This window comes from Suncus etruscus, chromosome 5 (genome assembly GCF_024139225.1).
Source record: "Suncus etruscus isolate mSunEtr1 chromosome 5, mSunEtr1.pri.cur, whole genome shotgun sequence".
NCBI lineage: Eukaryota > Metazoa > Chordata > Mammalia > Eulipotyphla > Soricidae > Suncus > Suncus etruscus.
In genome coordinates, this window is record NC_064852.1 from 21,664,691 (window position 1) to 21,678,279 (window position 13,589).

Here is a 13,589-nt window from a genome sequence, read left to right on the forward strand (position 1 = left end):
CGCTTTGGGGGAACAGGCCCTGAGAAGGCCAAGCTGCCAGTGGGCTGAGGTGTCATCCACCAACAGCCCTTGAGGACTTGGGGGCAGCTTTGGGGTTTGGGGGGGCACCACACCCCAAAACACCCATCAAGAGAAAAAATTTGACTGGAGTGTTGCCGCTCCAAAGCTTGGATGTTTGTATCGGATCATTGCTGGGAGGTTTCTGGGTTTTTTTAATTATTATTTTAATTTTATTTATTTGCTTATTTTTAGTGCCAGGAGGTTTTTGTATAGATGGTGTGTGTGTTTGTGTGTGTGTGTGTGTGTGTGTGTGTGTGTGTGTCATGGGGGGTCACTCATCAGGACACTGAGGAGGGACACGAGCTGTGGAGTAGCTAGAATTCTCTCATCCCAGCTGTGGACCAGCCAGGTGTGTCTGGGTTAAGGACAGAACTTGTGACCTCCAGAGTTTTGGAGGGAGAATCTCTTTAGTCCTAAATGTACAACAATCCCCTGGCTTCAGGCTGTGATTCTGGGTGACCCTGTGTGGTCTGAAAGACTAGCCTTGGCATCAGCCTTCTAAGAATCACAATCCATGTTGAGAGGAACTGGGACAAACAGAAGTCAATGGCCGGCCTTAAAGCCTGTCCCAGCGCTTCACTGGGGCTCCCTCTCAGATTCCTTCATTCACTTTGTGTTTGGAGAGACTGAGCTGTTATATGCATGTTATTATTATTTTTTTTAAGTCAGAATAGATTATATTTGGAAATTCTGAGGAAGAGGAGAGGTAACAGTAATGGACTCAGGACTGGAGAGATAGCACAGCAGTAAGGCATTTGTCTTGCATGCAACCGAACTGGTTCTATTCACCACATCCCATATGGTCCTCTAGCTTGCCAGGGGCGATTTCTGAGTGCAGAGCCAGGAGTAACCCCTGAGCACCACTGGGTGTGGCCCAGAAACCAATCAACCAACCAACCAATCAATCCATCAATAAAGTTTTTTTTTTAAAGGAGTAACACACTTAAGAGAGAATGTAGGCTTCTCCAGAAGCAGAGACTTGTACACAACCAGAAAGAAAGTAGGAAAGTCCACATCTCAAGAAGGGAGATGCAGATGTGCGTGCAGGCACCATGTGTGTGCCCAAGGAATACATGTGTGCAGCCTTCTTCAATGGCAGAGATTCCGGGTACATAGCCTAGAGGGAAAGTATGAAAGTCCACATCTCAAGAAGGGAGATGGAGGCAACACGTGCCTGTGCCACCACAATGTTCTTGTGTACCAGGAATACAGCTCTAATAAACCAACAAGGCAAGAGAAATTAATCAATTGAATTGGCATACAAAAAAGAATTGTTAGGTTACATCTTTTTTTTTTTTTTTTTTTTTTTTTTTTTTTTTGGTTTTTGGGCCACACCCGTTTGACGCTCAGGGGTTACTCCTGGCTATGTGCTCAGAAATCGTCCCTGGCTTGGGGGAACCATATGGGACGCCGGGGGATCGAACCGCTGTCCGTTCCTTGGCTAGCGCTTGTAAGGCAGGCACCTTACCTCCAGCGCCACCGCCCGGCCCCGTTAGGTTACATCTTATTTTACCCAAAGCAAAGATCATTCCTGGTACCTTGTATCTGTTTAACATTTGGTTTCACCCCAAAGATCAACCCTGGTTCCTCTGTATCTATTTGCTTACAATTTGGCTTTACCCCAAAACAGAGATTGTCTTACATGTAAACTTGGGGGGGGGGGACTGATTCAGGATAGACCGAGATATCTGTACTTACTCTGTCCTTACGACTCCACCTGGAGGTGGTCTCTTGACTCAATAAAAACAACTGATCTGGTAAGCAAGTTGCTCTTGATACGAGGTAGAAGATTGCCAGTCTACACGTATTTTACCCTCAGCCTGGTTTGGATTATTTCATGCTGGACCTTGCTTTAGAATCATTCAACTAGGGTTGAAAATAAGGTGTATGGGGTGATTTTACACTCAATATAGAAAACAAAATGAAATTAGTAAAAGAGCTTCATGTGTGTGTATGTGTGTGTGTGTGTATGTGTGTGTGTGTGTGTGTGTGTGTGTGTGAATGGGTAGGGGAGAACAAGAACACACGACTCAAGTTTCACTTTTTAATTTTTTCTCATAGTACATTCTTTAAAAGAAGTTAACAGCTTCAATTCCAAATATAAGGATTAAATAATGCAAATGAAAAGCTGTCATTTTCAGTGAAGCTATTGCCTAATTACCCTGAAAAAAGGTGTTCCTCTGATTTAATGGATGCAAAAAACCCCTTAGAAAAGCTGCATTGGTTGCCTGTAAAGAGCCCTCTTAAGGTCACTTTGACTTGCAGACCTTCCCGTTCCTGGTGAGAGTTTTGCTTGGTGATGGCTTGTGGTTCCAGTGTTCTGTGTATGAAAAGCACTAAGATGCTACTGAAGTCACCCAAACTGTAGCTGCGGCCATGAAAAGAAGTCCCCACACTGTCACATTTCCCCCTTAATTTCCAGCAAGACACATGAACAGAAAACCCCGGTCCCTTTTTCTTCTCGACTCTGATCACCACAGTCCATGGCGATGAGGATGCTGTACTGTGGGGGTACGGTGCTTCCCCAGGGGACCCAGTGTACTTGTTACAACCCTGCAGACTGGGCCAGATGCCATCCTCATAGGCCTCTTGTGGCGGCTGCTGGAGCTCCCACGGCTGAGCCAGCTGGGGTCCTGGTTGCAGAGGAGCTGAGGGCTCATAGGGTGCAGCAGTGCTCCAGATGGAACAGACCAGCTCTCAATCACCACGTGGGTCCTGCCAGCCCTGCTCTTACTGCTGGGACAAGAGCGCGCTCCGGTTGGCTTTCATTTTCTCTAGACGCTTCACTAAGTGACCGTTGCTCACTTCCAGTTCTTCCGTCTTGTCCAGTGCTGAGCGGAGCTGGAAAAAAAGAGGAACAGCAGTGAGGACTTTTGAGGACTTTTGGATCTCCAGAGGGAATACTGCTGCCAAGATTCGAGAAGCACAGAAAATTATAATATGATCTACCAGCTCCCAGAGACAGGAAATGGACATATCTGTGTGTGAGCTTGTATTCCTAAACTTGAAAGAACATGAGAGACTCCAGGCACAAGGCCCTGTCCCAGGCACTGCATGCCACACCCTTACATCCCCCTACCAGGACCATCTCAGGTAGACTTGGTGGGTCTGGCCCTGATGGTTTGCAGACTACACTTCTGGGATGATTCAGCCCTTCAAAAGTCATGAGAGCCCAGGTTTTAGCCTCCTATATCACTAGGAAAGTGAAACTCCTCTGAAACAATGAGGCCACAGGCATGACAGTCTTGGGGTACCCTACGATGGTCACTGAAGAAAATAAGCTGGCAAGGTGGAGCTGGGATGAGATGGAGAAGGCCCCACATGCTGGAAGAACCAGGAACCAAAGATAGAATGTCTGGGGTCAGAGCCAATGTCATGGGATCTGGAAGAGAGAAAGGTACCCCAACAGCAGGAAGAAGCTCAGATCAGCAGGCAGCAGGTATGAAGGTACCCAAAAGAGCTGTCAGTCATTGAAGTAATCAATTCTGCTGCATATGATGCATAGGGTGTTTGGGGTCTGAACATCCCCTGCCCTGCCCCATCAGTGGCCACCCTAGGTACAAAGTTTGCACTGGAAGTTTGGCCTCAGCACACCAGATACATGAGGGAGATTCATTTGAGCCAGCAGGAGCGACTGGTAGCAAAATGAGTTGCCACTCTCAGACATGGAAACAGAAGAGCACGGGTGACATCTTTCAAGAGATAATAAGTTGGCCAAAGGCCCACAAATGTTAAAGAAGAAACTACAAGGAAAAGAGGTCATGAAAAAAAGGAGGTGAGGCAGATATGTGCAAATGCCTTTGCTGTCTCCTGAGATTCCAGGACCAAGACAGTTCCAGAGGAGCAAACAGCAGGAGGTCCCCAGAACCCATCCTGGAGGGCAAAGTCAGACCCAATAGAAGGAAGGAAGCTGAGAGAAGTGAAGTGGGGAAAACACTCCCAACTGCCTCAGAGCTGGGTACAGGGCTGAGTCTGCTGTGGGCCCAGGAGACAAGCCCACTGTGGGGTCACACCACACATAGTCACACACAATGTAGTCACATCTATAGGGACGTGACTGTGAAGGTTCGAGGTGGATTTTTCCAGATGTCCTCGAGTTCCTCATCCCTTCTTCTGCCGTATGAAAATTATGAAACTTTACCTCTCTTTGGAGTTTCCGTTTTTCAGCTTTGAGTTCATCTTCTATTTTCTCTGCGTTTTCAGCTGCTGATTTATATCGTGAGACTTGACTCTCTAATCTAATTACCTAAAAGGAAAACACCCAGCATGTAAGCAGAGTTTTTTAGTTTTTCTGCTCTCTCCCCCATTGTTGCATTCCCTGAAATCTAAGGATCTGAGTTGTAGGAGGACCAGAGATGTCTCACTATTAATGTGAGCTGGGTTGCATCTCACTGAGCTGCTCATGCACATTTCTGAGCTCCGACATAGGCAGTTTTATTTTCCCTTGGGCCTAGTCCTCAGACCTGGCCCTGAGATACTGGACCCCAGATCCCATATGATCTCCCAGGGTCCCAGGGTGGGGAAGTGGGAGAGAGGGGAGAGGGTTGGACAGGCTGGGCATATATCCAGTCAGGGCTGAAATGCACACATGCCCATATAAGTCCCCCTTTCGAGATGTGCTGTTCTCTCATTTCCTCATCTGATCCCTAAAATTCAATTGAATTTTATATCACCCAAAGGTATATACCCACCCTAAGGGGGAAAGAGACTCTCTTTTCTCTCACTTTAGTAGGGTCATAGCCTGCCTGAAGCATTGAGGCAGGAACACAATAAATTGGGAACCTGAGGAGGCATGCCTGGCTGGGAAAGAACATTGGCAAAGGCACTTCTGACACAAAGCAGTTTGGGACTAACTCAAGGGTTTTTTTATTTGTTTGTTGGTTTGTGTGTTTTTTTTTAAGGGCCCCTAAGCAGGGTTCAGGAGGTCCAAGGACCCATTATGGTGAATCTGGGTCAAGCAGGTAAGGTGATTGATGCAGTACTGGGGAATCTTGTTCACCCCAGCAGACCTTGGGGCTAGAGCACTGCACCCAGCAGTGCTCGGATGCATTGTGTGTTGCCAGGAACTGAGTCCATGGCTGCATATATATCATGTGTCTGAACACTGTCCCCATGATTTCCTTTAGTTTATAGTGCTGGTGATTAAACTCAGGGTCTCACAGTAGGAACTTAAAATGCCATATGCACAGTAGTTCCTTTTACAACTGAAGACCCTGTGTAAGGGAGTGGTAGAGACTGGAATGAATCCTGACAGTGGCTTCCCTTCTCTTTTTACTTTCTTGACTAGAAGACGTTGAGAAACACTCCTATGGTCTCCTGAACCCACCAGGAGTGATTCCTGAGTATAGAGTCAGGAGTAACTCCTGAGCACAGATGGGCGTGACCCAAAAACAAACAAACAAACAAAAACAAAAAAAAAAAGGAAAAAAACTACACAAATCCAAACCCAAAAAACGTTGTGGCTTCCTGCTCCCTTTTGAGCCTCCCCAGGGAGCTGCTTCTAGCAATATGAACCCCAGTTCATCAGGGGGTCTCTCTCCCCGTTGCTGCCCCAGTTCATCCCTGTCCCTGCTAGAGTGCACACACATTTTGTTCTAACGCAGTAATTTCTTGCTCAGACTTGGCAAGTTTAAATTTGAGGTCGCTGATCTGTCTGTTGGCATCCCCTAAAAGGAGAGAGAAGAAAGATGGGTTACGTTTTTTCCTTCTAGAATGTTCTAACCTTGCTCACTGGGAACCAACGCCAGATCCAACACACATGGGGAGGTTTGGCTTGGGGCCCTTCATCCCACTGAGCTGAGGTCAGAGGGGACTTCTCTACACCTGGCTGTCATGGTGGGTGAGAGAGAGAGAAAGAGAGAGAGAGACAAAGAGACAGAGACAGACAGACAGACAGACAGACAGAGACAGACAAAGACAAAGACAGAGACAGAGAGTGCAGATAATAGAGCGAGAACAAAGTGAAGGGAATGACAGGCAGGCATCATTTTCTTGCTCAGAAGCTTCTTGCTTATGGGTTGACACTGCAAGTGTCAGTCTACAGTGCTGGTCAGTAGGGGAGGTCCAGATATGCAACCTGCAGACCTTATGGAGAGTTTCTTGGAGCGCATTTGGGGATATGCTTTCAATAATTTAGGCTTAGATAGAGCATCCTTCCTTGCCCTTTAGGATCTGAACTATGCCAGGGACAAGGGTGATTTTGTGTGTGTGTGTGTGTGTGTGTGAATCCCAATAGCCACTCTGGCTGGAATGTGTCTCTCTCCGCCCACCAAGTCCACCCCAGAACGTTTACTCTGAAGATCCAGCACGTGCATGTCGGCGCCGTTTTCCAGGATGTCTTCAGCAGGGCGCAGGGGGTCTGGCTTGCTGTTCTTTACTTTACTATCCAGCTGTGCTCTCAGTCTCTTAATCTGGAAACAAACCGCCAGAAAATTCGTTAATTCCTCTCTACCAAAGGCTAAAGAGGCAACTATCATAGAGCTTAGGGTCAGAACCAGCACCCTGAACTACAAGCAGACATAGCTTGCAGTTACTCAGGGTTTCTGGGCTTCATGGTGACAGAAATGCAACCACTCTCTTATAGAAGCCCTTTAACCACTAGGAAGAAGTGCTGTTTCCTATCAGAAAAGTCACATCATGGAGCTGGAGAGATAGCATAGCAGTAGGGCATTTGCCTTGTATGCAGCCAACCCAGGACAGACTCAGATTCGAATCCCTGCATCCCATATGGTCAGTCCCTGAGCTTGCCAGGAGTGATTTCTGAGTGCAGAGTCAGGAGTAACTCCTGAGTGCAGCCAGGTGTGGTCCATAAAAAAAAAAAAATCACATCACAGGGCTGGAGAGAGTACAAACTTGCTTTGCATATAGTCTACCTGGATTCAATCCCCAACACCCCAAATGGCCCCTCAGCACCACTGGAGTGACCCTTGAATGCAGATCCAGTAGAATCTCTAGGCACCACAGCATGTGGCCCCCAAGAAACCCACAACCACCACAAAATCTCCCCAGGGTAAGAGTAAATCCTTCTAGTTAATGATCTAAGATTTGGTCCAGTGAATGATAATGGGATGATCTGTATATTATCAGGCACAAACTGCCATAACCCTTGAAATTCTTTCTGAATGCAGAGGAAATGACATAAAAGCTTCCATGTTTATCCCTCTAAGAGGAGTCAACCTCTACTTTCTCCACTAAGCATCTGGAAGGGGGACCAGACCATCTAAGCATACTAGTATTGTCACCAGGTCCCCATAGGATCTGGGTGCATCTTGCTTGGGGCCCAATAAGCTGCAGGAGTGTGTCCCAGTGCTGGCCAGAGATCTCTCCACAGAGCTTTGCGTGAGTGGAGCTGCAGTTTATAGCAGGCATTAAAAGAGGGGCTTCATTTACTGTTGTGGGGTTCCTCCCTATACTGCACTGACCACTGGAGATTGAATTCAGGGCCCTACACATGCCAGACACACTGAGTCACTTCCCTGGCCCTCCATGGCTCTTTGGAATGATCTTGGGGGCTCCTAACACTCCCTGGTTAGTGCTTCACCCAATTTTTAGAGAAATCATTCTTGAGGGAAGATGAGAGAAATAGGGTATCCTCAGATGGCAGCTTTGGGAATGTAGAAATGAATCTTCATCACGGACGATGTGGTAATGCTCGGGGGGGGGGGGGATTCAGGCAACACTCAAGGCTGCATTGGGGGCCTCTAGAACTGCACTTGGCAATGCCTGACGGACCATGTGGTGTGAGAGAAGTGAACCAGCCTGACCCCTGTTTTGTCATTTGTTTGTTTGTTTGTTTTGTTTTTTGTTTTTTTGGGGGCCACACCCGGCGGTGCTCAGGGGTTACTCCTGGCTGTCTGCTCAGAAATAGCTCCTGGCAGGCATGGGGGACCATATGGGACACCGGGATTCGAACCAACCACCTTAGGTCCTGGATCGGCTGCTTGCAAGGCAAACGCTGCTGTGCTATCTCTCCGGGCCCCGTCATTTGTTTTTTATTGTGGAATTTCTTGAAAAATTTTCTTGGCTCTTTTTATTTTTTTAAAGAGATCAATGAAGGAAATTGTAGCTGAAAGGATTCTGGTGAGAAATACCTGCAGGAAAGTGGCTCTTGCTGCTGAGCTGTCTTGGATAGCCCAGGAGAAGGAAAAGAGGCTGCTGGGGAGGGCTAACAAGGCCATCTCCAATAACCTGCAGGGGATGTCTCAAGGGAAGATGTACCCAATGAGGCCCTCCTCTATTGCCTCACAGGCCCAATACTTGCACTGGATAAAAACACATAGAAACCGGGGCTGGAGAGATAGCATGGAGGTAAGGTGTTTGCCTTTCATGCAGGAGGTCATCGATTCGAATCCCAGCGTCCCATATGGTCCCCCGTGCTTGCCAGGAGCAATTTCTGAGCATGGAACCAGGAGTAACCCTGAGCACTGCCGGGTGTGACCCCAAAAAATCACAAAAGACAAACAAACAAACAATAACAAAAACAAAAAACAAAAAAAAAACCACATAGAAACCAGCGGGCAGAGCAATCCCTTTCAGGAGTGATATGTCTGTCTGTGGCATCATGAAGAAAGAGGGAAGGTGGGGAATCCACTGGGAGATTTTACAAAGGACCTGAAGCTGTTACCTGTTCCAATAAGCTTTCCCGTTCGTCAACAAGCCTTTTCAATCTGATATCTGAGGAAACAAGAAAGACATGGCTTAGGGCACTCAGAGCACTGGGCCTCTCAGCGCAGTGCTGAATGGAGGCATGAACATTCAGGTTAGCAGATCTCTGGTGAAGGGATTATACACGTACCACAGTGAATGGGGAGGAATTCAGCCAAGGGAGGGTGGGCCGGCTTCCCAGACCATGCTGTCTCGTCAGGGGCCGCCGGTGGCTGCATGCAAACAGGCTAATCTTCTACGTGGGGTTAGCATGCAAGAGCGCGAGGGCCAAACTGCACTGTAACACAAGAGCTCACAGGCTTCTCAATTTAGCATCATCAGTGGGGAACAAACATAGAGTCTCCTCATGAGGCAACATCTGAGGCCTCGGACTCAAGTCACCATGTGGAAGTGCTCATTTCGGGGTTTTGATCAGCTTCCACAAGGTCAGAGCTGTGCTGTGTATGTGATGCTAGAGTCTGCTCACAGACCATCCACTGCCCGCCTGGTGAGAGCTGCTGTTCTTTTGAGGGAAACTGGGTTTACCACTCACTCAGCTCAGTATTTAGGGGTGTGTTGCAAGTCAGCCCCTGAAGAGGTTGGCTGATGGAGGGATGGAGGATGAGGTCTTTCCCCTTCAGCTCGGAGCACGAGTCTGCCACCCTGTCTAGCCGATGGTTCTGAGGTGAAACGGCGGGTAAACAGCTCGCAGACAGCCAGGCTTGTGGAAATATTAGCTTTATTTGGTGGACAAGACTGAAGTCCAAAGCCTCAGCATCAGTTCCTACCAAAAAGCCTCTCACCTTCCACAGACCCTTGTTTTTATCCCCCAGAATCAGGTACCACCCAATGGTGGGATCAGATACCAACCAATGGTGGAAGCAGAATCAGGTACTACCCTAGGGTGGGGGCAGAATGCCAGGTCACACCCTAGGGTAGGGCAAATCACAAATCAGGTTAGGGTCAGTAACATAATAATCCCCTAAAATATTTACATATACAACAATTCCCCCGTTTGTTTTTAGTAAACAAACAATATTGTCTACAATTATTAAAGAAAAAACTAGTCAATAATAAAAGAGCAGCTGTTTGCATAAGTGAATCACAGGAAAATGTAAAAAAAAACTTCTAACCTAAACACAGGGTGCCCCTCCCTTAATATAAATGAATGATAATAAGCTTTTGCAATCCTGACTATGCCTTTAGCCAAAGGCAGGTAATATTTCCATAGCAACAACGCAATAAAGTGAAAATTAACATACTAGCCTTTTTCAAAAATATAACATTTCTGCAAAATATACCATACACCTGTAACTTAAAATTTTTTCAATGCTTTCTACCAAGCACTATTCTGGAACTTCTTTTTGTTCCTATACCTTTAAACTATTTTTGGGAACTTTTTGTTCCTATTAACCTTCCCTACACACAAGCACAAAAGTATAAATCCAGAACATACATTTTGAAAACAGACTAATACATTAAAATATACAGTAAAACATTTTGTAATTGAAAATATTAACAATGGAAAACAATAAAACATTTAAATTGGCAAGAACCTGACTTAATCAAGAGATACACCTGAAGCAAAGTTAAATGCGGCGGTTTTTAAATTAGATTGTTCATTTGGGCTTTACTGTTATTTTTCCCCTTTTTTAACTAATTTTTTACACCACTAAAACTTATCCCATCATGAACTATGTGTAAATTAGGTGGTTACCCTCTTAATCCCTTCACCTAAAAACCATTAGTTCAGATGCTGGTCTTCTTCCACGCTGATGTCTCCACGTGGCTTTCTTCAATGGAGTTTCAACTGGGTTAACTTGAGCTATTTTATTCTCCTGATCTGGAGGACGAGTCCCAGGCTTGCTGCAAAAAGCCGCTTCCATGTAGCTTTACCGGAGCAGAGCCGAGCTGAGCCGAGCCAGGACACACGCGTTGCCACTTTTGGCCTATCCATAGTTTTTTTGCCGCTTATCTGCTTCAGGACAGTCGTTGTGTGCTGATCGCAGCTGCCTTTTTCCAGAAAGCACTTTGGAAGCCGGCTCTGCTGCCACAGCTGCTGCAACGCAACTTGTCCGCAGCTTTTTTCCGTAGGGCGCTTCTGGATGTTAAGAGTTCAAAGTGGTTTAAACTAAAAGTCCAGTCCGAAAATTTTCAAAGTCGAAATCCAAATTCAAGCTGTAGGTCATATTCAGTAAATCAGTCCATTCTAAATACAGTCTTTTTTCTTGTCCCTTTCCAATCTAGGCTTCCCACCAATCTCTGAGGAGGCCAAAGTTTTTGTTTCTTGTAACAAAGTCTCAGTCCTGGGCCTGGGCCTGAGATGGGGGTGATAAAAGCTTCCACCTCCCATGTTTCAGTTGCCCTTCTTCCCCCAGAAGGGGTGTCGGTCATATTTGAAAATGGCTTCACGTGGTAGCCCAAGATTTTGGGCTGACTGCAACTGAAAAGAGCCAACATCAAACTCAAAAGCAGGAATCTCACCATGATTGCTGTTCTCTCGGGTCCAGAGTTCAGATCCATGTTCAGGGCGCCATTATAACAGGGTGCATCTAGGAATTGCCTCCAAATAGCTCTCTGCAGGGATGGACAGTGATGTGGTCTCTTGAATAAAGAGGATTAATCAAGACATGGGTCTGAGACACAGGTGCAAAGGCAGAGTCAGGGCCTTGGGTGTGCCCTCAGTCCTACAGTGCCAGGCCCAGTGCAGCCAGATCCCCGTGGCCCCCCACAGAGGAGAATTCATAGCCCACTGGGTCCCGGCTCACTGAGGCCCTGCCCAGACTCGCTCACCCTGTCAGCCTCTGCCCTGCTTCCTTCCAGGAGCATCATCACAGATCTCTGCCTTAGGCCGAGTTTCCTAATGATCTGTATTCCTATAAAATACAGCTTTATGCTCATTAAACGCCTGTCTCTCTGCACTCCAATCCAATTACACGTCTTCCCTGTTTTTTTTTTTTTTCTCACCGAAACAACCTGAGCTGTTTTGAAAGGCATAATAGTGAAATGAACCCCAGATAAAGGCAGGCATGATGGTGGAGGATTAATCCCCCCTCTGGGCTCCATTTTACTTTTCGAGCAGCCTAATTGCTCCCGACAGATGTTTTACTCCTTTCCTACTATTAATTACCCAGACGGAAACATAAATGCAACCACACACTTAGTTCTTTCATCAAGCATCACTTTATTGGATCCATTTTCTATTTCTGTACACAAATAGCACAGATATCACTGGAGTTGTAGCTGGAAGCTCAGGCACCTGCAGTACAAATTCGCTGAATTTTATCTGACAAGATGACTTCAAATGTCCAAATTAGCTAGTTAAAAGAAGTTCAAAATATAGTAGCTGGCAATACATTAAGTACAATGAAAATCGGGTAATCTGACCTTTAATCTTTTGTGAAGATGCGAAAAATTAAGGAGGTAGAAGCTTTTAAAGCAGGACTCAAGGTTTAAAAACATGGAATGAAAACAGAGGCACAGTTATTTGATGTAAAGAAAGCGGGCGGTGCATTTTTCGAGCTTTACAAACTTGTGTCTAGTAGTGTGTGCACAGTGGCACCTCCCTGCAGTACTTACTGCTAGACCCAGGAGACTGTTAGTGCCTTGTCTTTACAAACCGAATGACTCAGCAATGGCCTAGATCATCTGGCTCACTCAGACATGAACTGCTTCCGGGTCAGATGAAAAATTTTTGAGGAACAAGGCATGTTAGAATTAAGTCCTCATGTATCAAATAGCCTGTCTTGGTTGACCAGTCATGTGACATTGGCAATACTACTGACGGATCACATTTTTAGATTAAATGGTCAGGAAGATGGTGCTGGGGCCTTCAGTGACCACTGGGCTTTCTTTATTATTTTTTGTTTGTTTTTGAGTCACACCTGGCAGTGCTCAGGGGTTACTCCTAGCTTTGCACTCAAAAATCGCTCCTGGCAGGTTTGGGGACCATATGGGATGCCGATTATTTTTTGTTTGTTTTTGTTTTTTTTTGTTTTGTTTTTGGGACACACCTGGTGGTGCTCAGGGTTACTCCTGGTTATGTGCTCAGAAATCACTCCTGGCTTGGGGAACCATATGGAACACTGGGGGATCAAACCTCGGTCTGTTGTAGGTTAGCGTGTGCAAGGCAGGATGCTGAGTATTGAACTGGGTCTGTCCCAGGTCACTTGTGTGCAAGGCATACACCAGTTGTGCTGTAGCTCTTGTCCCCAACGGGCTTTTTTTTGTTTTTGTTTTTGTTTTAGGATCACACTCAATGATGCTCAGGAGTTAATCCTGGCTTGCACTCAAGAATTACTCCTGGCAGGCTGGGATGTTGAGGATTAAATTTGGGTCAGCTGCATGCAAGGTTGTCTCACCAGGCCCAACCATTGTTTTTTCTTTTTTCCCCGAGATTTCTGCTGTGCTGGGATTGAACTGGGGTACACACATGCCTGGTAGGTATACCTCTGACCTCTGGTCAATTCCTGTCCCCCATGCTCTAGCTTCCTCTTCTAGCAGCTTTGAACCTGACCTCATGGAGTGAAAGATGAAGGAGCTTTGGGGGTGGTTTCCTTTTAGAAGGACCCCCTGGTCCTCTCCAGAATCAGGAGACCAAGCCTTCCTCCATACTTCATACTTGTAGGAATCATGAGGGGCTTCAGTGAGGTGTGCAGAACCCTCACCCAGTATAGGTTTTTCTTTGCCTGTAGGTTAGGGATTTGGCTTTCACTTTCCTGGGGATTCAGATGCCTAGCCCCAGCTAAGGGCAGAGCAGGGACACCTTAGAGAACTCAGGCTTTTTCTCTTTTGCGGGCCATCACAGTGGATCTATACCCATGCCAGCCCAGCACAACCTGAGATCTGGGGCAGAGGTAGTGGAATTCCAGGGTACCACCACACTA

At 46.5% G+C, this 13,589-nt stretch overlaps 1 protein-coding gene across 2 annotated transcripts in view; it reads right to left on the reverse strand.

Moving 5' to 3' along the window:
- Positions 1 to 2,090: 2,090 nt before the first annotated feature.
- LRRFIP1 (LRR binding FLII interacting protein 1) overlaps positions 2,091 to 13,589 on the reverse strand; it is a 93,938-nt gene continuing 82,439 nt past the window's right edge. For both annotated transcript variants that reach the window (XM_049773665.1, XM_049773666.1), the window contains 5 exons: positions 8,684 to 8,733; positions 6,353 to 6,470; positions 5,647 to 5,726; positions 4,202 to 4,306; positions 2,091 to 2,901 (listed from right to left, as the gene is read on the reverse strand). In XM_049773665.1, coding sequence (XP_049629622.1) covers positions 2,791 to 2,901; positions 4,202 to 4,306; positions 5,647 to 5,726; positions 6,353 to 6,470; positions 8,684 to 8,733 — 464 coding nt within the window. In that variant the 3' untranslated portion in view covers positions 2,091 to 2,790. The remainder of the gene's footprint in view (positions 2,902 to 4,201; positions 4,307 to 5,646; positions 5,727 to 6,352; positions 6,471 to 8,683; positions 8,734 to 13,589) is intronic.